A 23,041-nucleotide genomic window follows, 5' to 3' on the forward strand; every position below is an offset into this window, starting at 1 on the left:
AAGATCCACCAAGGAAAAGGCACAGCAACTGCATAAACCATCATCATGTTCTGCATCTTGAGCATGCAGAGCAGATCAGCAATAAGCAGGCTATTGTGACAGCCTTTAGACCTTTTCAATTCTATTTTATTCAATTTTAGTTGTATAGCATTTTAGCAATGGACATTGTTACAAAGCAGCTTTACAGAAATATATAAACTCAGGATATACATTTTAAATTCATGAATGTATCCCTAATGAGCAAGCCAGAGGCGACAGTGGCAAGGAAAAACTCCCTGAGACAACATGAGGAAGAAATCTTGAGAGGAACCAGACTCAAACAGGAGCCCATCTTGGTAACACCAGATAGTCCGATTATAAATAATTCCCTTCTATAACTGTATACTATATGGTCAAAAAGTGCAATTGTGTATCCAGGAAAATGCATTATAAAAGGTATTGGAATGGCAAGGTCAGCTGTTTTTTTTATTTTTTTATTTATTTGTTTATTAATTTTGCTATTCACTGAATGTTCATCTGGGTTTGAGATGAAAATGTGAATATGAGATGATAGGATTCAGGCCTAAATTACACCCAGGCTACATACAGCAGGCCATTGATTCACACTTGAAAATTCATGGAATCAATATTTTTTCAACCATTTGTTTTTGTTACTACATAAGCAGGCTTTTGTATGCATAAGTTGAATTCAGAGAGCAATTAAAATAAACAACAATGAGATGTTAGTGTAGGCACACGTGAGTGTAACAGTAAACCACATTTTCCATTCGGTCTTAACATCTTTGTCATGATATCTCTGTGCAACACCAAAACACAAATATGGAAATATGTGGGGTAGATGTAGGCAGATCACAATACCATGTGCTTCCTTATCATGTCTATTTTTTTCTTACATCCAATCATGTCATATCCCGGGGCGTGCTCAATACAGAGAGCCTATAGTATAAATATAAATTCAAACCATGCTTCAAGTGCAGTCATATTCTGTTACTAAATGAGATACAAACATAGTAAAATTCCTGAGAAATGAAAAATGACTGGATTCTGGATCTTAATTTTGATCTTCAGCACCATGTGTAAGTAATTTATAGAGATCAATATAAACCTACATAAATCTATTACTTTAAACCACTTATTTTGTATGCAATAGTATTTAAAATTAACTCCAATATTATTCCTTCAAGTTTCAAGGTCAATCTTTAATAGCACTTTGTGTAGGATAATATATGAAGTACATTCATTACCTAATTAATGCATTTTTTTTCTAGATACAGTCCAACCTGGTAGATGCTGGGTTACTGCACAATCCCTCACAGAGTCACCAGTTTATCAGCCTGATAAAGAGCTTAGTGTGGATATCGGAGACTCGGCTACTCTGCGATGTTGTATTTATAAAACAACATTTAGCAGGATATCTTTGTTTAAGCAACCAAACAGAAAAAAACCTCAGATTATAGTCAGGTTCTTTAAAACTGTTGGAGAAATATTTTATAATGGATTCCAAAAGTCTCGTTTTCAAATAGAAAGATCTTCAAACTGCTTCAATATGATCATTTTAAACACCACTCAGTCTGATGAAGCCATGTACTACTGTGCACTGACATCCCCCAACATTGTGTTTGGAGAAGGAACTTATTTAAAAATTAAAGGTAACATGAACACAGAGGAGAAAACAGATAAGGAGTCTCATAATTCATCATTGAATAATTATCCTACATTCATAAAGCATATTTTGCCTATAAAATCATTTGTACTGATAACATGGTGAAATAACAGTAAAATAAAAAAATACATTCAAATGATCACACTTGTTTAAACACAACATTTTATTGTAGAAATTACAGAAATTCTGTAGAGTGCACCTACATTCGGCATGGGACTGTAACAATCCTAATAGTTTAAAGTGATTTCAGATGTTATGAGCTTTCATCTGATCTTTCCTCTTACTTTTACTTCAAACCACTGAATTCTTCTACTTACAGCTACAGAAAGGTTAATAATAATAATACATGTAAGGCTTGCTCTAGATTTACTATTGATCAATGCATTCATGAAACAGTGAGCGACGGGTGCAGTAATATCATGCTCAATATAAAGCATTACTGAAATATATTCTAAGCAAAAGAGGAGTATATCACTTCAGAATACACACTATCTTGTGGTTTGAGTTTCCTGTCTTTGAAATGTAAAGCAGAGAAATTGACCTCGACAGCAGAACGGCCCTGTGGGAATCAACATAAAGCTTTCATTGTAAATGACAGCTATCAGAATTAAATCACTATTAGTGTTATAATTGTCATTGTGATCCCTGATAGCATTGTGCATTAATGCATTAATGATAATAAGAAATGTGTACATTTAAAGTTATTTACCTGATTCAGTGTTTTCTCTACAACAGAACATTGATGAGATCTCACTGTAGAGGAAAAAAATATGATTCCATCAGGATGTAATACATATTATATGTGTACGTATTTGATAAAATATTTAGATACACAAATGTAATGAAGACTCACCACTGCAGTAATCACAGTTTCTCCCTTTATAGCTTACGACATGAGCAAAGATCACAACCACACACATTCCCAAAGCTACAGCGAGAAAGATCACTACAGGATCCACAGATTGTACTGTAGCACATAAATAATAATAACAATGAAGATGTATATTATTTTAATATAAATAAAGTGCTTTGTAGATGTAAAATAACTATATCCCCCTCTGATCATAGCAATGCTTAACCATTTACAACCATTAATCTTTTGTTAGACATTAAGTAAACTACATTTTGCTTATTAACAAAATATTACATTCTTACTGAGTAAAGGTGTTTTTAATTGTACTCGTGTCCCGTTCCCAAAAATGATCTTCCCACACACGGCCACAGCGCAGTAGTAAGTGCCAGTATCATTGAGGCTGATGTTCTTGGAGAAGCTGTACACGCAGGTGTGTGTAGAAGAGCCGCTCTCACACTGATGGCTGCTGTTGTGATGAGTGTAAATTATTTGAGGATGGGATTGTGATGGAGCAGCTCTGAACCAGAGCACTTGGAGATCTGCTGCTCTGCTCTCAGAGAGAACCGAGCACTGCAGAGTCACTGACGCTCCTGCAGGAACCGAGTCCAACACACTGCTCTGTAACACTGACACTTTTACAACTCCATCTCCTGTTCAGTGTGAAATATATACAGTGTAAGATCTTGGCAGTCTTCATGTACATTTTACCAGCATGTGATAAATTAAGCATTAATCATCATTTCTGTTCATGACTTAGGAAATTTGCCAGAAAAAAGCAATAAGACAAGTGGCTACAGGATTTCTTTAATGACTGACAAAAACAGTCTCAATGTGTTATCAGCCCTTTTGTTCTACTGTTTATACAACCAATAGTTTACATATTTCTTGCTGATATATCTAATAATCATATTTGGGACTGTTAAAACCAGATAATAAAATTCTGGGAAAAAAAAAATGGATTAGGCAAATGTGTGTTTTTCTATGACACATAGCCATTCAACAACTTGCTCAAAGAACAACATTCATTATGTGAGGGAAATCACACTTTGCAGACTGATTGTTTTTACCACTACAAATTTTAAACTGGCTCCTTACACATCATGATCTTTACAGAAAGGTAGTCTAGGCAAGAATATAAAGCAAATTAAAACATTGTTGTTTTGATTAAATATATTTATGGTTTCTTAAAGGCCTTACCACTACACAAATATCCACAATGTGCTTGTATCATTTTCCAATTCCAGTAATACAAAATATTTATAGTGCGTATTTCTTTATATTTTCATGTGAGAGACACTTGCTTAATGTACTTTGGTCCAAACGAACACTTTTTGTTAAAGAAACGTAGGTATAATTCATAAAGTGACTGTTTTAGTAAAGTTATTGCAAAGGAAAAGACACATTTAAAAAGTACACACACGTTTTGACCATTTTTTTTAGTGTTGTTCTTAGTGGAGCTCTATGTACATCCTGTAGCAAAAGGCATTTAAAATTTTCATTACCATCATAAATTGGCTGATTATCCCCCTTTCATGCATTTCGTCCACATTTATGGACCATCAATTTAAGGCTGTTTTTAGGAAAATGTAAATTATATCCAAATCACTTGAAACCATAATGTAATTTATCTTAATCAGTATTCTGATTTATGTTGCTCTTTAGATTATTGGCTGTTCTCAGTGCTGTTTCTGGTAAATCTTTTCAAACTTTCTACACAAAATCCCATATTATCCATCCATCCATCCATTTTCTGTACGACTTATCTTACACAGGGTTGAGGGGAAGCCTGGAGACTATCACAGGGAACTTGGGGCACAAGGCGGGGGACACCCTGGACAGGGTGCCAACCCATCACAGAGCAAGATCACACACACTCACACACCATGGACAATTTGGAAATGCCAATCAGCTTACAACGCATTCTTTAGACTGGGAGAGGAAACCGGTGTACCTGGAGGAAACCCCTGAAGCACAAAGAGAACATGCAAACCCCATGCACACAGAGCAGAGGAGGGATTCAAACCCCCAACAAATATATAAACTCTGAAATCCTCTGTGGAAAACCTCTGTGTCAAGGGATATTGCTATATTTTGTTCAAAATGATATTAGAATTCTGGCCATCAACACTAAATGTTTTAGAGCTGAATGTTATCCATTACTGTTTGTATACTGTTAGAAGATTTGTGTTATTTCAGGTATAATATTTTAGCATATTTTTTTACTCACGATATTCCTACAGATCGACAAAGTAGAAAAAGTAAAAAATTCACGACATGCAGTTTTAAGTAAAAAAAAAAATCTAAAGAAGCTGAATATCTTTTATTAATGATTTATGCATGAAAGGGATTTACAGTACACTGCCAGTTTTTGAACACCTGCGCTTGTGTTTTATTACAGTTTCATCACTATTATTACCACACACCTAACAGAATGTTAGAGAATAACAAGTAAATATGGAAAGCTAAATCTTGCTGAAACTTATTAACTTAGTATTTAAAATTAAACTAAAATGCTACAATACAGCAATATAGCAACATTACAAAAACTTTTAACTGGCAGTGTATGCTGTAAAAAAAAAAAAAAAAAAATGTTTAGTTAATTACCTGTTACAGCCAAGAGTGTTCCACCGGATAATGTAACATCATCAAGGTAAGATTGTTCACAGTAGTAAAGTCCTCCATGTTCTTTTTTTACATGTGAGATTGTCAGAGAAATGCCGTTATCAGTCACATCCATATTAAATCCTGACGTCTTGAACGTGGAGGAAATTTTGACTTCCTTATATGTTATTCTTTCTCCCACTTTTTGAGGCATTTCTCCAAATATTTGTTTGTACCAAAACACACTTTCAGCCCTATTCATGCCTCCAAATGGGCAGTTAAGAGTAACACGTTCTCCAGACTTCGCTGAGATAAATGATGGTCTGGAAAAATCCAAAGATTGGGCTGGAGCTAGAAAATAAATAAAATTTGAGTAATGCAATAATTACTTAAGCTAAAATCTATTGAATCCTTATAGCCTTTTTAAAAACACTTTACAACTTACATATTGTGTTCAGAGCTAGGACAAGAATCCACAGTGGTGTCATCTTCAGAGGTGAAATAACACTCAGGTTGAGCTGCTGAAAAGTGGGCAAATGCTGAAACCACCAAGTGCTTTGTAATGGAGACTTCATCTGATTGGCTGCTTCAAGTCACAAGTTATATTTCCTTTCCAGATATGTTTCTATTTGTGTAACAGATTGGTTCACCAGACATATGTGGTTAAACAAAGTATAAACAAACAAACAAACAAACAAACAAATAAATAAATACTGTTGGAAGAAAATGTACCTGTACTATTACATATGTGTGTCCAATGAAATGTAACTAAATCAGGATGAACAAAATATTAATAAATGTTTGAAGAAGGATCAGAGATTAAAAGGTCATATTTACTTGATTTACTCATGTGACTTCACTAGTTTCTGTTCTTCACATCAGTAATTTAGATTTTAAATTAAACTAAAACTAAAAATTAAATTAAAATTGTAACACATGACTACTTTTTTTGTTTGTTTAATGAATTTATAGACCTATAAATTAAAATCTAACATTTTTGTGGTGATCTGCATTAGTGATAGGTTTCAGACTGAACCAGAGCAGGTGTCAAAAAAAATTCTGAAAAAAATTTCACACTAAATTTTATGACGTCATTACATCAAACCAGGAATGTGTAAAAAGCAACAAAGTCAGAAGAAAAAAAACTCTTAAAGAGAACACACTCGTGTGTGAACTGTGTGCTCATTTACAGTGTCCATTTATAATAAATGCTCTTCATATTCATATGAAATCTTACAAAACAAAGCAGGTATCATTGAGGCTGAGGATGTTCGTGGAGAAGTCGTGCACACAGATGTGTGTAGAAGAGCCACTTCTACTGACCACTTCTGCGAAGATTCACCACTGCTCCAAGCTTTCTCCATTTGGAGATAATGGCTCTTATTATGATAATGAAATGATAATTTAAAAACAATATTTTGTGTTTATTCAGGTAGACTTTGTTTTATTTTAAATTTTGTTTTGGAGATTTGAAACAATTAAGTGTGACAAATATGCGAAAACAGAAGAAATCAGGCAAGGGGAAAAACTACTAGATTTCTTTTGTGAATTTAGGGCCAAATATATATCCTGTTCATATCTGTATTAATATTTAGTTAGACTCATTCATTACATGTGAGAGTTATTCTACCTTTAGCTAGTTTTACTCAGGATGGTTAATGAATGGATATATTTCTAACATTGTGATACTAATATTCATAAGACAGCATGAGAGGCAGGGCATTTTATGCTTTTTTATTTTTCCACACCCTTAACAAATGTCTGGAAAACTACTTTCTCATGTCACTCCTTGGCAGAATCAGTGCTCCAGTGTTTCAGTGATTTTGAGACATCTACATCATTCAGCTTTCAGTTTAAATTCAGTCTGAACAGTCATTAACAAAAACATATCTACAGTAAAAATGAAACCTGATAGCAGAACTAATGACACTGAATCAGATTAGAGATAAAATCTAAGTTACAGAAGGACCTCGCACATCAGAATATATAATATCTTGAGGTTGTTGTTTCTTTACTCTTCCTCTTTTGGCTCTCCTCTCATTGAAATGTAAGGCAGCGTAATTCAGCTCCACATTGTCACAGTCCTGTAGGAATGGACGTGAAATTATTAGACTTTAGAATTATTAGACTTTTAAGGCAAAAATCTTAAATTTGTTGCTTGTCTGTTTATAACATCACGTATTCATACATCCTGAATATTTACCTGATTGAGCGTCTTGTCTGTCACAGAACCTTGTTTTAATCTCACTGTAGAGAAGAAAATGCAACAACTCTTTTTTCAACAACTTGAATAACTCAACAACTTGTTTTGTGAATGTTCTACAGCATTAAATATAACTATAATAAATGAATAAACATTATGAAATGTTGTTTTTAATAAATTATAAATGTAATTTTAGGTGGATTGCTGTAGATCAGTATATTTAATAAACTGGAACTTAGTGTATACGTATATTGCCAATTCGTTGGATAAAACAATATAGTAACTAATAAACTGGTGACTCATTGTATATAAAGGAAATAATATCATTTTAAATAACTTTATAATAATATAATAACTTTAATAATAGCCATAATGCCGACTTACCCTTGTTTCTTCCTTTACAGGTTAAGACAAAGATCAAAGCAAAGATCACAACCACACACAGTCCCAAAGCTACAGCGAGGCAGATCACTACAGGATCCACAGATCTCTCTGTCACACAGTAAATATGCTAAACCAACTCATTTCTTTAAGTCATTGAAAATGAGAGAGAATAATGATAATAAAGTATTTGTAATTAGACAACATTGTGCCAGAACTTATTGGATGGTCCAATACATGTAAATAGATATAGAGCAGATAGACAAATAACTACTATGCACTCTGGTGTATCACTAAAACATTATACTTCTTACCCAACTGTACTCGTGTCCCGTTCCCAAAAATGATCTTCCCACACACGGCCACAGCGCAGTAGTAAGTGCCAGTATCATTGAGGCTGAGGATGTTCTTGGAGAAGTTGTACACACAGGTGTGTGTAGAAGAGCTGCTCTCACACTGATGACTGCTGTTGTGATGAGTGTAAATGATTTGCGGATGGGATTGTGGTGGAGCAGCTCTGAACCAGAGCACTTGGAGATCTGCTGCTCTGCTCTCAGAGAGAACCGAGCACTGCAGAGTCACTGATGCTCCTGCAAGAACCGAGTTCAACACGCTGCTCTGCAACACTGACACTTTTATATCTCCATCACCTGTTCAGTGCGAAATATATAAGGTGTAAGATTATAATTTCATTATTTTCATATTTAGACCTTTATAATAAATACAGTCCACAAAACATGCGCACTCTAGAGAGCGGATACATATATATATATATATATATATATATATGTATATATATATGCAGTACTGTGCAAAAGTCTTAGGCACATGCAAAGAAATGCTGTAGAGCAAAGATGCTTTCAAAAATAATGAAACTAAATGTTTTTACATTAAAAAAAATACTATAAAAAGCAGTAAACAGTGATAAATGAAACAAAGTCAATATTTGGTTTGACGAGCCTTCGCTTTAAAAACATTCGTAGTCTCACGTACAATTTGTGCAGTTTTTTAAGGAAATGACCTGTAAGTGTTACTGAGCATCTTGCAGAAGCAGCCACAGTTCTTCTGGAGACTTTGACTGTCGACTCACTTCTTATTTTTGCAGCAAAACCCAGCAGGCTTCATTATGTTTTTTGTCTGAAAAACTAATGTTTGGAAAACTAAAATGTTTTTGTACTGAATCAATAATGTAGGTCATAAATAAAAATCTATAACAAAGTTTGTACTTAAAAAAATAAGGTGCCTAAGACTTTTGCACAGTACTGTATATATATATATATATATATATATATATATTTTTTTTTAAATACAACTAATACACAACTTTTCATACACCCAAATATTTTTTTTTTCATATAAATGGAATTGTTGTGACAACGCATCAATATACAATTTTTCTCCTGCAAATACTGTTTTATAGTACAACCCTGACAATTCCAGAATTAGAAATTAAATTGTTTTCCTGTAAAATACTTTTATATAATAATTTAATTCCTACGCTGGTTCCCAGATAGTACCTATGCATTAAAGTCAAACATAACATCAAACATTCAAACATCAAAATAACTGCTGTGACCATTATGGATGTGTCAAAATAATGATATCTTGATTAAACAAGTTAAAATAACAAGATAGCAACTCAAAATAATGAGTTCTTGAATTGAAATACATTATTATGTCACAATACATCAAAATAAGAAGATAGCCCTTGACAACTAGGTTCAGGGCTTTCATTAGTTAATGATAAATTTCATGTTTAAGCAAAGGAAATTTTGAATTAATTAAAAATTAATTAAACTAACTGTGTACACTTAAATTCTTACCTTTCACTGATAAAAATGTTCCATTTCCAAACGTAGTTAAAAATTTTGTAAGTCCACAGTAATACATGGCTTCATCTGATGGTTCTACATTAACAATTTTTAAATGGCAGCTCATTTTTTCTTTCTTGATGCTGAATTTTGGTGACTTGAACTCATCTTCATAATTGGGTTGGTGATGAACTGTGACCATTACACAAGGCTTGTGTCCTACTTTTTGCTTGTACCAAACGATGACTCCAGAGTTATCCTCTCTCTGCCGAAAGCAGTGCAGAGTCACATTATCACCAACATCAGCAGTGATCATTGGGTTCGGCTGACTGACATCATCTGTCTGTGCAGAATCTGCTGTTAGGAGTTAAAGAACAAACTTTATTCTACCTATAATACACAGAGATTGTCATTAGTGCACTAAGTGCCTTTCATTAGAAACAACCAAAACCATGGACACTTACCATCTTTATTAAAAAGCATTACTGTAATCCACATCATCATCAGCATCTTCACTCTGAGGTCTGTGTAGAGCATGTGTCCTCTTGCTGAAGTGTCAGATGATCAAACTGAGCATGTCTCACTTTGTTCAAAAGATTTGTGACATGAGCTTCTGACATCACATGTAATTTTCCACATACAATCTAGACTAACAAGTTAGCAGCGCGAGATAACTGACTGTGGTCCCTCCTTTCACTTTTCTGAACCTTTCTTCATTACAGGAATTGTAGAAAATTGAAGAAATTGAATTGAAGAAACTCTTTAAAAATGACATCAAAACACACAACATGTTTTGAATGATCTTGTAATAATAATTGTAACAAATGACACTAGTGATTAACATTATGGGTAAGGTCAAGTATTTTATACTTTTGGAGAAGGATAATAAGGTTGAATTTTTAAGCATATTTAATATTAATTACATTAGAAAATCTAAAAATGAAATAAGATATTTTAGTAAAGATTATTAGAGTAATCAGTTTGATACCTGGTGACAGTATTTTAGCAACAAGAACATTCAGTTTCCACATTATTATTTAGTGGATTAGTTTAGCAAATAAAAAAAAAGAGCAAATTACGGAACTACTGAATTTCCATCATGGTCTATACCATGAATATTTTAATTGTAATAGGAAGGTGTTGTTCTCATTCAAAACTGTTTTTACATGAGAATGTTTTCATTATTTCATTCTAAAAGTTGTTCCAGTAATATTGGTAAAATTTTTGAGTAAATCAAACTCCTTTGTAATTTGGATCCATTCTCCATAACATGTCAGTGAGCACTGATGAGTACCAGCACTTATTTTAAACATAATGTTAACTTGTGGCTGTGTGTGAAGTTGTGTGTAGGTGTGTGTGGGTGTATTTGTAAATTTTTAGTCTCTCTGTTTTTTTTCCAGTAGATGTCTTACACTTGTTTCTGCTTCACTGGTGAAAACTTGAACTTTCAGTGCTACCAGCTCCTATAAGAGCTCTCTGCATTCTGCCTCCTGTAAGCTGTTTTGGATAAAAGTATCGGCCGAATTAATGAATGTACAGTGCTGCTAGAAAGTTTGTGAACCCTTTACAATTTTCTGTATTTCTGCATACATTTGACCTGAAATTTGATCAGATCTTCATCTAAGTCATAAAACTAGATAAAGAGAAACCAATTAAACTAATGGGTTTTTACAGTTTTTACATTTATTTATTGAGCAAAATTATTCACCATTAAATATATTTGCCTGAAAAAGTATGTGTAACTCTAGGAGTATAAGTTAATTTAAAGGGGTAATTGAAGTCAGGTGTTGCAATCAAGGGGACAGGAATCAGGTGTGAGTTCAAGAACATAAACTTGGATCTTCACTATCAAAATCTGGTCTTCACAACCTGAGGACCTCAGAACAAGAGTTATCAATACTCACCCAGATGGAAAAGGGTTACAAAACCATTTCTAAAGAGTTTGGCTTCCACTAATCCACTGCAAGGCAAATGATATACAAATGGAGGAAATTCAGCACCACTGTTACTCTACCAAGGAGTGGCTGTCCAGCAAAAATCACTCTAAGGGTGTGGTGAATAATAATACGGGAAGTCACAAAGAACCCCAGGGTAACATCTAAGGACCTGCAGGCCACTCTTGCACTGAGTAATGTCAATGTTCATGAGTCCACCATCAGGCAACCACTGCAATGGTTGGATAGCAAGAAGGAGGCCACTACTCTCCAAAAAAAACAATGCTGTCCATCTGAGGTTTCTCTTGACCACATGGATAAGCCAGAAGCCTATTGGAAGAATGTTTTGTGGACAGATGAATCCAAAATAGCAATTTTGGTTTAAATGAAAATACTTATGTTTGGAAAACCAAACACTGCATTCCAACATAAGAACTCCATCCAACCATGAAGCATGGGGGTGGCAGTATCATGGCTTGAGGCTGCTTTGCTGCCTCAGGTCCAGGACGAATTGCCACTATTTATGACCCATGAATTCTGGATTGTACCAGCAAATTCTACAGGAAAATGTCAGGGTATGTGTCCATGAACTGAAGCTTAACCGTAAGTGGGTCATGCAGCAAGACAACAAGCCTCAGGACACAAGTATGTCTACAGGGAAATCAAATGAATACAGCGTGCTTGTGTACACTGTATTTATTATTTATATATGAGTATTTATTATTATTATTATTATTATTATTATTAATAATAATAATAATAATAATAATATTTATGTATAAGTATATAGAGTGTGTAGAGTTCTGTTTCTCTTCTGACTCTTTCAGTTGAAGGTACAATTCATTGGACTTCCTGGGTAATTAAACACATCCCTGAATATAAAAATTACTTTATAGTAGTCATATATTTTCATATGGTGTATGACCTTGAGGTCAACATGAGGCGCAAAAGCTTCTGCAGTCATCCAGATCCTACACCAGCCATCCTGCTATGCACAAGCTCCTTCTGCTGTCCTACACTCTTAGAAAGAAGGTAAAATATAGAACCCTTAAGCCACAAGAGCATTAGTGAGGTTGGATATTGGTGGTAGGTGAGAAGACCTGGAGTTCACTCAGCACTCCAGTTCATCCTAAAGGTGTTTAGGACTCAAGTTCTTCCACTCTAACCTTGGCCTTTATAGATCTCGCTTTGTGCACAGGGGCATTGTCATGCTGGAACAGGTTTGGGCCTTTTATTTCCAGTGGAGGGAAATTACATATGTATCTACATGCTACAGCATACAAAGACATTCTAGACAATTGTGTGCTTCCAACTTTGTGACAACAGTTTGGGGAAAAACCACATATGGGTGTGATGGACAGGTGTCCACATACAGTACTTTTGACTATATAGTATATCTTGCAGAAATGTACAACTGAATGTTTCATCAGAAAGGGTTCTTAGTAGCACTCATTTTAGCAAGTTAAGGGCCATTAATATTCCTAAGAACCCTTAAAGAACCCTTATACTACAAGCCCCTACAAGTTCCCTCTTCCTTGAGTGATTGCTGACTATGGTCAACTTCCCTCCTTCACCAATAGTATAATTCTCCCTGGACATTGTTTCTTAATAAATACAGTATGTGGTTTAAAAAACTACCGATAATGTTTATTAGGGAAACCGAATAAACAGCATAAAGTCATGTGTTAGGAGTAGTTCAGTTTTCCTTAAAAGAAAAATGACTTGCACAGAACAGTAGGCTTCAATCAGTGTCAAGACTAACAGCATTCAGACCAAACCAGCTGAGTCAAGTCATATTTCATAAGCCAGTGTGTGTTTAGAAATTATAGAAAAAAATGTATTGTTCTACAACAACAACAACAAAAAGATTATTTGTTTTAATGCCAGTGTTCATATGCTAAAATGGTTATTATTATCTATATACAGAGTTAAATTTAGATTTTGAAGTAACTTGAGAAATAACTTCACTGTAACCCTTATTAATTTATATTAATATAAGTATAACCAGTTTACAAAATTTATTATTATCATTATTAAATATGAATAAATGTAAGCTTTAGTTATGTCTAATACTTGTTTTCTGAATTATGATCATGAACATGTGCAAGATTCTTATGTTGATATGGGTGGAGTTTTGTTCAGGCCTTAATGTGGCTCCTCCTTCACCAGGGTGTAACACTAACCAATCACAATCTGTCTCTCTCTCTCTCTCTCTCTCTCTCTCTCTCTCTCTAAGCAACACTGTGATACCAAAGACTCAAAACTGATAAATCAGAAAGACACAGTTACATCAGTTACAACACATGCTGCAGGTTTCAAATTTTTTTTTTTTTTTTCTGGAAATGAGCTTTAATGAATCATGATCAGAAGAGGGAAAATAGTAATTCAAGTGAATTCGATAGAGTTTCATACACAAATATAATATTTCCTAATATTTTAGCTGAATAAATTTATGCTAATCAATCTAAATGCATTCAGGGTAAATGTACACACTCCTCTGGATGCAGAATATTTTACATTTATATTTCTTAGCAAAACGGTCTTTATTTCAATAGAGTGTGTATTAAAATGTGTGTGTGTGAGGTGTATGTGTGTGTGTGTGTGTGTGTGTGTGTGTGAGTGGTTTTGTAGCTTTGTCTCTTTGCCCCTTCACATGCTGCAGCTCTGAGTGTTTCATCTCTGCAGGCCGCTCTGACCGCCGAGTCGCTTTTCTCAGAAACCACCATCAGTTTCTCACCTCTCAAACTTTCCACAGGATGTGTGGCTATTTTTATTTGTCTCAGGCCTCACCATTGTTTTTTTCTTTTTCAGACACTATGAAAAAATTTGAATCTCCAGACTTCATATAGATGTGTAATATTGTAACTTCTCTCTTCTAAAGCACCAGATTTCACCCTGCACTGTAATCTGGTCTAAACACACAACAGCATGTTCACTTTTTTACACAGTCAGTTTCTCAGCTTTAGTTCATCCTGAACATACTCAAGAAAATGGGATTTTGTACATCACTCTTGTCTAGTTATACATTATGTAGCTGTGTATATGTGTGTGTGTGTGTGTGTGTGTGTGTGTGTGTGTGCAAATGTGTGTGTGTGTGTGTGTGTGTTTAGGCCTTGTAGCTATATGGAGCACATTTAATTGACAAGACAGTGAAAATAATCGCACAATGAATCTGTACATTTATGGCACAGCACTGTTCTTAATTCTTAATTGTGATTGGTCAGAAAGTGTTGATTAATTTTCTATAACAGCAGTTCAGACAGTAGTGCAGCTGCAAATCACAAGTTTATATTAATGCGCTTGTTCTAATATGTTACTGTCTCTGTAGTGATAACTTATACAGGGACTTTTATGGTGTATGCTTCACATAAACAGATTTTTTAAAAATGTATAATCATTGATATGGTGAATTTTTCGACGAGATGTTTATTCAGCATATATTTAGAGACATGAAGTTTATTTAGTCCACATTAATTTTATGATACTGGTTTTACTGTTAAATATTTTGTCTATATACTAAAGAGGTGTGTGTGTGTGTGTGTGTGTGTGTGTGGTTGTAGGCAATAACATTTGTTTACTTTAGTCCTGCTAATTTAATTGTTTTGCTCTGCAGCAAAAGCTCTCTGCTCAGGTAAACAGGAAGGTACAGCGAGCAAAAACCACACTGAATGTTCCACACCGCTCTCAGCTTTAACTTTCCAGACCAGACCTGTGCGTTCATTCTGCATCTGCTAATGAGTAGTGACGGTTAACAAACATCTTATGAAACCAAGAGCTGTGAAAAGTCTCATGGCCCACTTATGTATATAACCAAGTGCAAAAGTTCGCTACCCCTCTGTTTTAACGACATGCAACAAGACAGTATATTATTACATTTCAAAATAAAATACATTCTAAAATATGATTAAAAATCAATTCCAAAATTAAAAATAAAATTTGGATTCATCCAACATGAAGACAATAATCCAAAACAAGGGAAAATAAACAGCAACAAATCCTACAACTGACAGAATCCAAAAACTGTTCAGAACATAAGAAAGAGGTTATAAAGGCAAAAGTCAGTATTTCAGTTATTAAAGAATATTTATATCACATGCTGAAAGAGAAATGCAAACTTTTTAACTATATTCGTGATTTTTTTTTTTTTTTTTTTCTCCCCAATTTGGTCACCTGCCAATTTCCACCCACCAGCCAGCAGCCATAATCAGCTGTAATACTGAGAGGCGGTGTTAATATTAGCTACACTGCTGATGCCCAACATGTCTATTCATGTGTGTTCAACTGAAAAAAGTCTAAAAGTCTTCACACGCTTCACGTGTCGGGCCGAGATCCAGCAGCAGCTCAACACAACCTGCACTGAACTTCCTGATTAGAGGCTTGTGGGAGGAGCTTCTCATAATCCACCAGATCAAAAGCTTTTCACTTTTTCACTCATCAGCTGCCGAGTCGCTGCAGGGCACAAAGATCGTTCTTCATTTCTCCTGATCTCATTAAACATCTGCAGGTGACTTTTCTCAAGAACACTTGACCTTGTGACCTCCATCTCTTCTTTATTTATGTTTTGACAAAACTATTAATAGGAGAACTGGACTACCATTAAGTGTGTTCTTCTTGGAAATTTGCTGTGGTATAAGAGGAATAAAACACTATGGCATGTGCTGTTAAACGAAAATAATCAACTTCAGTGTGGTAACTGTAACTCTGCTTCATCACTGTGTACTGTATTTAGCTGTATTTCTTGTTGTCTTAAACTTGTCACAATGTTTTCACAATGTTATCTATATGTACAGAACTCATGTATTGTCATGTACTGTAGTCCTGAAGGCCTGACAATTCATCTTACTGAAATACTGAAAATACAGTTTCTTATGGCAGTAAAAATGGACTTGTCTTGACGAAACTTAAAGCCACAGCACCGCCCTGTAACCACAGACCAAAGCCAGAGTAACGCTAAATAATCCCCTAATTTATCTCCATCACCATGAGGTCTATGTGGGTAGAATACACCTCTCACTGTTTTTTCTGCCGTCTTCTTATATGAGGTGACGTTTTTGTAAGAGTTTTGATGCATTCTTCTTCTTCATCACTAATTCTATCCTTTTACTCTATCTCTTCAGTTCTTACATTGGCCAAGAGTATGTGGACACCTGACCATCACAGCCATATGTGGTGTGGATATTGAACAGCCCCATTCCAGATTTAGATTTTGGAGTGTGACTTTGGGGATTTGTGTTCATTCGGTCAGAAGAGGGCAGGAACATTATCATGCTGGAACAGATTTGGGCCTCTTAGGAAAGGAAATTGTAATGCTACAGCATGCAAAGACATTCTAGGCAGTTGGGTGCTTGCAACTTCGTGGCAACTGTTTAGGGAAGAACTACATATGGGTGTGATGGTCAGGTGTCCACTCACACACACACACACACACACACACGTATGTACTTTCTTAGGATCAGTTCTAAACCACATACCTGCACACTAAATACAATGTCAAAATGCCTGCTACCATAGAAGGTGTACTTTTTTTTTTTTTTTTAAGGCACTACTTAGTACACTATTTGGTATGTGGTCTGGGACTCAGCCTTTAGACTACAGACCTCTATTTTAGCTCCTGGTCAGGATTTTGTCGCTGTCCATGGTGTTGAAACTCAAGTGAAGTAACAATGTGAGTTAATTTTCTTGGTTGCATCACATAAAAATAACACCATGTATATCACTAAAAAGTAAGAATTAATTTAGCTGAATTTTCTTTTAGTTTTTCTTTAACATAATTACTTCACTTCATTTAATGATCTTTTTTCAAAGACTAGATTTCCTATTAAATCTGAAGAGTGGAAGGGAAAGTCTGTTGCTGTCCCTGGTGTTGAAAGTCTTGTGAGGTAAAAATGTAGTTGGTTACCATAGCAACATTAACCACAGAACATCAGTCCACTACAAATACAGTGTTAATGCACCTCAGTAACCTTTCTGCTGAATAATTGAATGAATAGTAGATATTCAATTTAAATACATTTAAAAAAGATGAACAAACAAACAAAACAAATAAATAAATAAATAAATAAATAAATAAATGAATAATCCAGCATTGTGTCTTATTTAAACAGCATTTTTTGAGTGACATTTGCATGCTCCTGAGAAAAGGTGAGATTTGAAGTCAGCATGGCATGTATCCTTCTCAGACAACATAATCCCATAATCCAGTTCACCAGACCAGAGTTCTGAAAGTAGATTAAGTTAAATTACATTTAAACTCACAACTTTCTACAGCAAGCAACCAAGCACCTGCTTACACAAATGAAAGATGATTTAAATATACACCAGTTTTAACCACTAGGTGGCAGTGTTCAGCTCTGAGAGTGGAATCTAGGCTTAAACAGAATTTAGATATATTATACAATTGAAGAAAATATAATGTATTTATTGTCATTTCATGTGCTTATATTTACTGACAGTTCTACAATCCTGTGGATTTGATACTATTTTTTTTATCTTTCTACATATTCAGACCTCGCTTATTGACATCATCATAGAACGTCGGTCCTCAGTCCCTTTAATAACTGATCTGTTTCGGGTATTTTTTTTAATCAACATGTATTTATTTAAAAATTAAAGGTATAATCTGGATATTTTATTTAACTTTTTTGAAAGGAGTCTTCAGTGCCAGAGTGTTGTAACAATCAGAGGGAAGACTCATTTATATCATTTATATAAGTCCTCAGATAACACTGATCCTCTTCATAATTTCAGTAGATCCTATATTTATATTTTCATAAACACATTTACATATTCACTGATTAAAAGAGTTCTCTGTAGTCTGTGATAGGTCACTTAGAGACCAGAAGTATGAAAGGCTGTAAAAGTATAACAAGTATAACAGTGTAGACTCAGTGGATTTATTTTAATTACATCGTAATAAAATTCTTTTAAATGCATCAGTTATATTATGAGTAGTGTGTGTAGCTCTCCGGAGTAAGAGCTCTTACTCAAACTCTCATGTTTTTATTTATTTCTTTAACTGCTCTGTACTTGTACTCTGTAATTTGCTTCTTTTGTAAATGACTTCCTATGAAAAAAATTCTCTGACATTTTAAACAATGCTGCTCAAGTGCTCAAGCAAGATTTTCTTTAAACCAGGTTATGAGTTCGGCCTTAAAATAAATTTCAGAAAGCTTTCCATTATACATGAGAGTACATGTAAATTATTTTGAATGAATTGGGTGAGATGGGGTTGGGGATAACACTGTGTGGCTCATCATGTATATATATTTTTTTCATTTATTACAACCAATCACACGTCATACTCTGGGGCGTGCTCAGTACAGACCGCCTATAGTATACATATAAATTCAAACCATGCTTCAAGTGCATTCATACTCTGTTGATAAATGAGATACAAACACTGTAGAATTTCTGAGAAATGAAAAATGTCTGTTTTCTGGATTTTAATTTTGATCTTCAGCACCATGTGTAAGTAATATGAGCAAATTATTTCCATCTTGTTTAAAAAATTATATATATATATATATATATATATATATATATATATATGTATACACACACACACACACACACATATATATATATATATATATATATATATATATATATATATATATATATATATATATATATATATATATATTCTTATAAGTTGCTGGCTTAAGTTTGTTACCTAATTAATCCATTTGCTTTTCTAGATACAGTCCAACCTGGTAGACGCTGGGTTACTGCACAATCCCTCACAGAATCACCAGTTTATCAGCCTGATGAAGAGCTCAGTGTGGATATCGGAGACTCGGCTACTCTCCGGTGTTGTATTTCTGAAACAACATTTATCATGATATATTTGTTGAAGCAACCAAACAGAAAAAAACCTCAGATTATAGTTAAGTTCTTTAAAACTGATGGAGAAGCATTTTATAATGGATTCCAAAAGTCTCGTTTTCAAATAGAAAGATCTTCAAACTGCTTCAATATGACCATTTTAAACATCACTCAGTCTGATGAAGCCATGTACTACTGTGCACTGACATACCCCAACCCTGTGTTTGGAGATGGAACTTATTTAAAAATTAAAGGTAGGATTTTGAGTTAAATTGATTAAGCTACTGGTTTAATGTAATTATATTTTTCCTTATTACCATTAGCATTTTCGACCTGGAAGACAAATAATAGTGAAGTAGTGAAATGCTAACTGTGTTTTCTTCAACAACACTGAGTTACAGACTTTTAGTGAATCATGATAAATGTTTATATGTGAGCATGTTACTATTCCATCAGAAACATCTAAACCAGCTCTGTGTGATAATTCAGTGGTGTGTGAACCAACACTGCATGGAAACAGCAATAACATGATCACACAAGAGAAAACAGGTAAGGAGTCTCATAATTCATCATTGAAAAATTATCCTAAATTCATAAAGCATATTTTGCCTATAAAATCATTTGTACTGATAACATGGTGAGATAACAGTATCGGAAATGACTAGATCTCTACATTCGACAGTGCTCGGTTTGGGAACGGCTTTGGGTTTGTGTGCACTTCTGATTTTCTGTCTTACTTATTTCATACTGAGGACAAGAAAATGTGATAAAAGTAAGTGCTTTTGTCATAAAATAATAATTCCAGTTACATTTCTGTTTTATCGAAATGATTAATTGACTGTGTTTCTGTATAAACAGTAAACACTTCTATAGAAGATTGTCCAGGATTGAGGCAGGTACGTGTGCACATAAGAGACCTATTTGTGTTATAGATTGTAGATTATAGAAGACTTCTTTTTTTTTGTAGACAACTCCATTTTTAGTGGTGAGATTCCTCACCACTAATCACATTTCCTTATTTATACCGTCCATATTCTTTATATTGGTGGAGATTTTCTCAATCCAGCAGTGACACTGAGGTCTCATACTCGTACTAGCGCTGTGTTAGTGTCACTGCTGTACTGAGTGTCATTAAATAAATCATTCAATTCAATATAATTCAATCATTTAATTCTTTTTTTCAGGAATCTCATGCTGACAGCTTGACTTATGAAGCTTTGCAACTGTTAAAGAGGAAAGTCAAACCTGGAGGAAGGGACTCTGTGGTGTTCACTGATGTGATGTATGTGAAACTGTAATAAAAATCCAGAACACGTTATTATGAACTAAACCGCTGCCATGCTGCAGGTTTTAATGCTGTAGATATGTTTAATGATGTTGATATGATGTTGATATTCCACCATTCATCCTGTCAAGTGTGCATTATTATTATTATTATTATTATTATTATTATTATTATTATTATTATTATTATTATTAACAATCAATTTAATTTATGAAAATCTTAAATGTCTGTATGATTTCACCCAAATAGTGAGTAAAATAAAAGTGATGCACTTCTGTTATCTGATTCTGTCTATTGTAGAAGACCCAAAAAATATGATTAAAAAAAAAACTAACAAACTGAAGAGATAGCTAAACAGCTTGTCAGAAAGGGCAACACCCTCACTGAAGAAGGGTAAAAAGGGCTATGAAAAAATATTGATATTTGTGCTTAATTTGCTTAACATCTCACAAAAAATATGAGAGACATTAAAATTTAAATTAAAAGTAAAATTTAGAAATATCTATTTTCGATAAGGGAATTATTTTCTGACAATAAATTTACTTTTTTGTTTATTCTGGTCTCTAGTGCCTTTGCCCCTTTTGTTAAAGTACAACACAGTGATTATCACAGTACGTTTATAACGTTTAGATTGATGTCACATGACTGATACTCAGATGTCACATGACTGATGCTAATTGTCTTGTACTGTGTGTTATTATGTGTTAATATACGCCATATTCTACAAATGAGAGTCAGTCAAAATCTGGGGATTTTTTTTCCTATTTAAAATTCGAAGTATAAAGAAAGTTTTAGAGTTTTGAAAAATGCAAAAGAAAGAAAGAAAATGTTTACTGACGCCGTCATTAAAGCAAAAGAGGGATGCAAAAAAAGAAAGACATTCTGAAACTTACGTAAATATTTCTAAGATTTTATTTTTTGCTCAAGTTAATGCTGAAAATATCATTTGTAATGAGAAGGTTTGTATTAAATTAGAAAATCCTGCAAAATTAAGCATTTTCACTAGTTATCTCAGACTTTTAGATCCCACTGTATACATGCAGACACAGCTATTAGCAAAACTGCTGTATACATAATGATAAGCCATGTGATAGAGTGTTCCTGTTTCCTTTTCAGCATGCTTTGATTGTAAAATCTCTTCTGGATAAAGTGCTTATAAATACAGATACATTATCGTTTCTTTTGATCGAGATTTCTATTAGTATTTACTCAAGATTGTGTAAGAAGGTGAATTAAGAAAGAATTGTGAGTGCAGAAGTAAACCACATTTCCACTGTGTCATATTTGTCATGATATCTCTGTACAACACCAAAACATAGTTTCCCCAAAGTATAGTATGTATTATATACTGTATGGGTAATTCTGTTTTTCTCTACATACATGTTAATTGTTAATGTTAATAATGTTGAATTATGCAGCTTTTCATTTCTCCCAGATGAATAATAACAATATCTTCAATAAATAAAGAATTGTTTATTTATTTATTTATTTATTTATTTTAATGAAGAACACATCAAGCTTTTTAACTGTTTATCTTTATGGATCGTACATGAGACTCGAGTCTTCAGGACAGGAGTTTACGCTTTCTGGTTCCTCAGTAACATGACAAACTGCATTTTTGTATCATGAGCGTGTAGACAAAGAGAAAAAGGAGAAGCTGGTGAGGGAATCACTGTACAGGCTAAAGTCCATATAATGTAATCTGTAACAGGAACTAATTTTCTTGAAGGAAAACCTGCTGACTTTTACAAAGTGTCTACATCTGAAATGCTTCCCATAAATGTTACAAAAATATAGCCAAGGCTTCAGGCCTAAACTATTTCCAGGCTACAGACAACAGCACAGCCAAGAGATTCACACTTGAAAATTAGTAGAATCAATATTATTCAACCATTTGTTTTTGTTACTACATTAGCAAGGTTTTGTATGCATAAGTTGAATTCAGAGAGCAATTAAAATAAACAACAATGAGATGTTAATGTAGGCACACGTGAGTGTAAAAGTAAATGTACTCGGTTACTTACGTAACCTCGGTTTCCTGAGATACGGGAACGAGTACTGCGTCGCTAGACGCTATGGGGAAAAACTCCTTTTTCTCCGATGACTGAAGCCTTTACAATCACGCAGTGAAACTGCACGGCCATTGGTTCGTGCAGTGCAATAAAGCGAACCAATGGCTCGGCAGCGGAACTGCACGCGCCTATGGCAGAGAGGCCCGCCAGAATGGGCGGAGCCATCTGTCTATATAAGCGGGCATAGTGCCATAGGATCTCAGATCAATTCGACTGAAGCGACGACCTTGAGTTGTGCAACGTCCTGGCACGGCATGCAACGCAATACTCGTTCCCGTATCTCAAGGAACCGAGGTTACGTAAGTAACCAAGTACGTTCCCTTTCGATACTGAGTGGAATGGGCTCTCACTCTTATGGGGCTCGGGAGGCCCAGGGAGGAGTATACTAGCGCAATAGCGTCAACTAGCCATCGA

At 34.4% G+C, this 23,041-nt stretch overlaps 2 protein-coding genes and 2 long non-coding RNA genes across 4 annotated transcripts; 1 reads left to right on the forward strand and 3 right to left on the reverse strand.

Moving 5' to 3' along the window:
• Nucleotides 1-1,902: 1,902 nt before the first annotated feature.
• On the reverse strand, nucleotides 1,903-2,617 carry LOC128318574 (uncharacterized). The gene is made up of 3 exons (XR_008301971.1): nucleotides 2,517-2,617; nucleotides 2,373-2,416; nucleotides 1,903-2,222 (listed from the first exon to the last, which is right to left on the reverse strand). It is a non-coding gene; the product is annotated as an uncharacterized LOC128318574 (long non-coding RNA).
• A 178-nt stretch (nucleotides 2,618-2,795) lies between these two features.
• LOC128318615 (uncharacterized) lies at nucleotides 2,796-5,626 on the reverse strand. Its single transcript, XM_053235582.1, has 3 exons — nucleotides 5,563-5,626; nucleotides 5,121-5,468; nucleotides 2,796-3,166 (listed from the first exon to the last, which is right to left on the reverse strand). Exons 1-3 carry the CDS (start codon nucleotides 5,603-5,605, stop codon nucleotides 2,796-2,798), a joined length of 762 nt encoding a protein of 253 aa, XP_053091557.1. The 5' UTR covers nucleotides 5,606-5,626.
• A 2,309-nt stretch (nucleotides 5,627-7,935) lies between these two features.
• LOC128318637 (uncharacterized) lies at nucleotides 7,936-10,067 on the reverse strand. The gene is made up of 3 exons (XM_053235682.1): nucleotides 9,977-10,067; nucleotides 9,525-9,869; nucleotides 7,936-8,351 (listed from the first exon to the last, which is right to left on the reverse strand). The coding sequence occupies exons 1-3, from the start codon at nucleotides 10,047-10,049 to the stop codon at nucleotides 7,975-7,977; spliced, it is 795 nt and encodes a 264-aa protein (XP_053091657.1). The 5' UTR covers nucleotides 10,050-10,067; the 3' UTR covers nucleotides 7,936-7,974.
• A 9,881-nt stretch (nucleotides 10,068-19,948) lies between these two features.
• LOC117597664 (uncharacterized) lies at nucleotides 19,949-21,985 on the forward strand. The gene is made up of 3 exons (XR_008302045.1): nucleotides 19,949-20,042; nucleotides 20,129-20,166; nucleotides 20,455-21,985. It is a non-coding gene; the product is annotated as an uncharacterized LOC117597664 (long non-coding RNA).
• Nucleotides 21,986-23,041: the final 1,056 nt, after the last annotated feature.

The sequence above is a fragment of the Pangasianodon hypophthalmus genome, chromosome 7 (genome assembly GCF_027358585.1).
Source record: "Pangasianodon hypophthalmus isolate fPanHyp1 chromosome 7, fPanHyp1.pri, whole genome shotgun sequence".
Lineage (NCBI taxonomy): Eukaryota > Metazoa > Chordata > Actinopteri > Siluriformes > Pangasiidae > Pangasianodon > Pangasianodon hypophthalmus.

Bases quoted from the DNA above. Each gene is read 5' to 3' on its own strand.
- LOC128318615 (XM_053235582.1), bottom strand. From the start codon at position 5,605: ATGACACCACTGTGGATTCTTGTCCTAGCTCTGAACACAATAT. The intron at 5,469-5,562 runs GTAAGTTGTAAA...TTTATTTTCTAG, and splicing joins CCTAGCTCTGAACACAATAT to CTCCAGCCCAATCTTTGGAT. The intron at 3,167-5,120 runs GTAATTAACTAA...CACACTGAACAG, and splicing joins AACACTCTTGGCTGTAACAG to GAGATGGAGTTGTAAAAGTG.
- LOC128318637 (XM_053235682.1), bottom strand. From the start codon at position 10,049: ATGCTCTACACAGACCTCAGAGTGAAGATGCTGATGATGATGTGGATT. The intron at 9,870-9,976 runs GTAAGTGTCCAT...AACTCCTAACAG, and splicing joins AATGCTTTTTAATAAAGATG to CAGATTCTGCACAGACAGAT. The intron at 8,352-9,524 runs GTAAGAATTTAA...CGCACTGAACAG, and splicing joins AACATTTTTATCAGTGAAAG to GTGATGGAGATATAAAAGTG.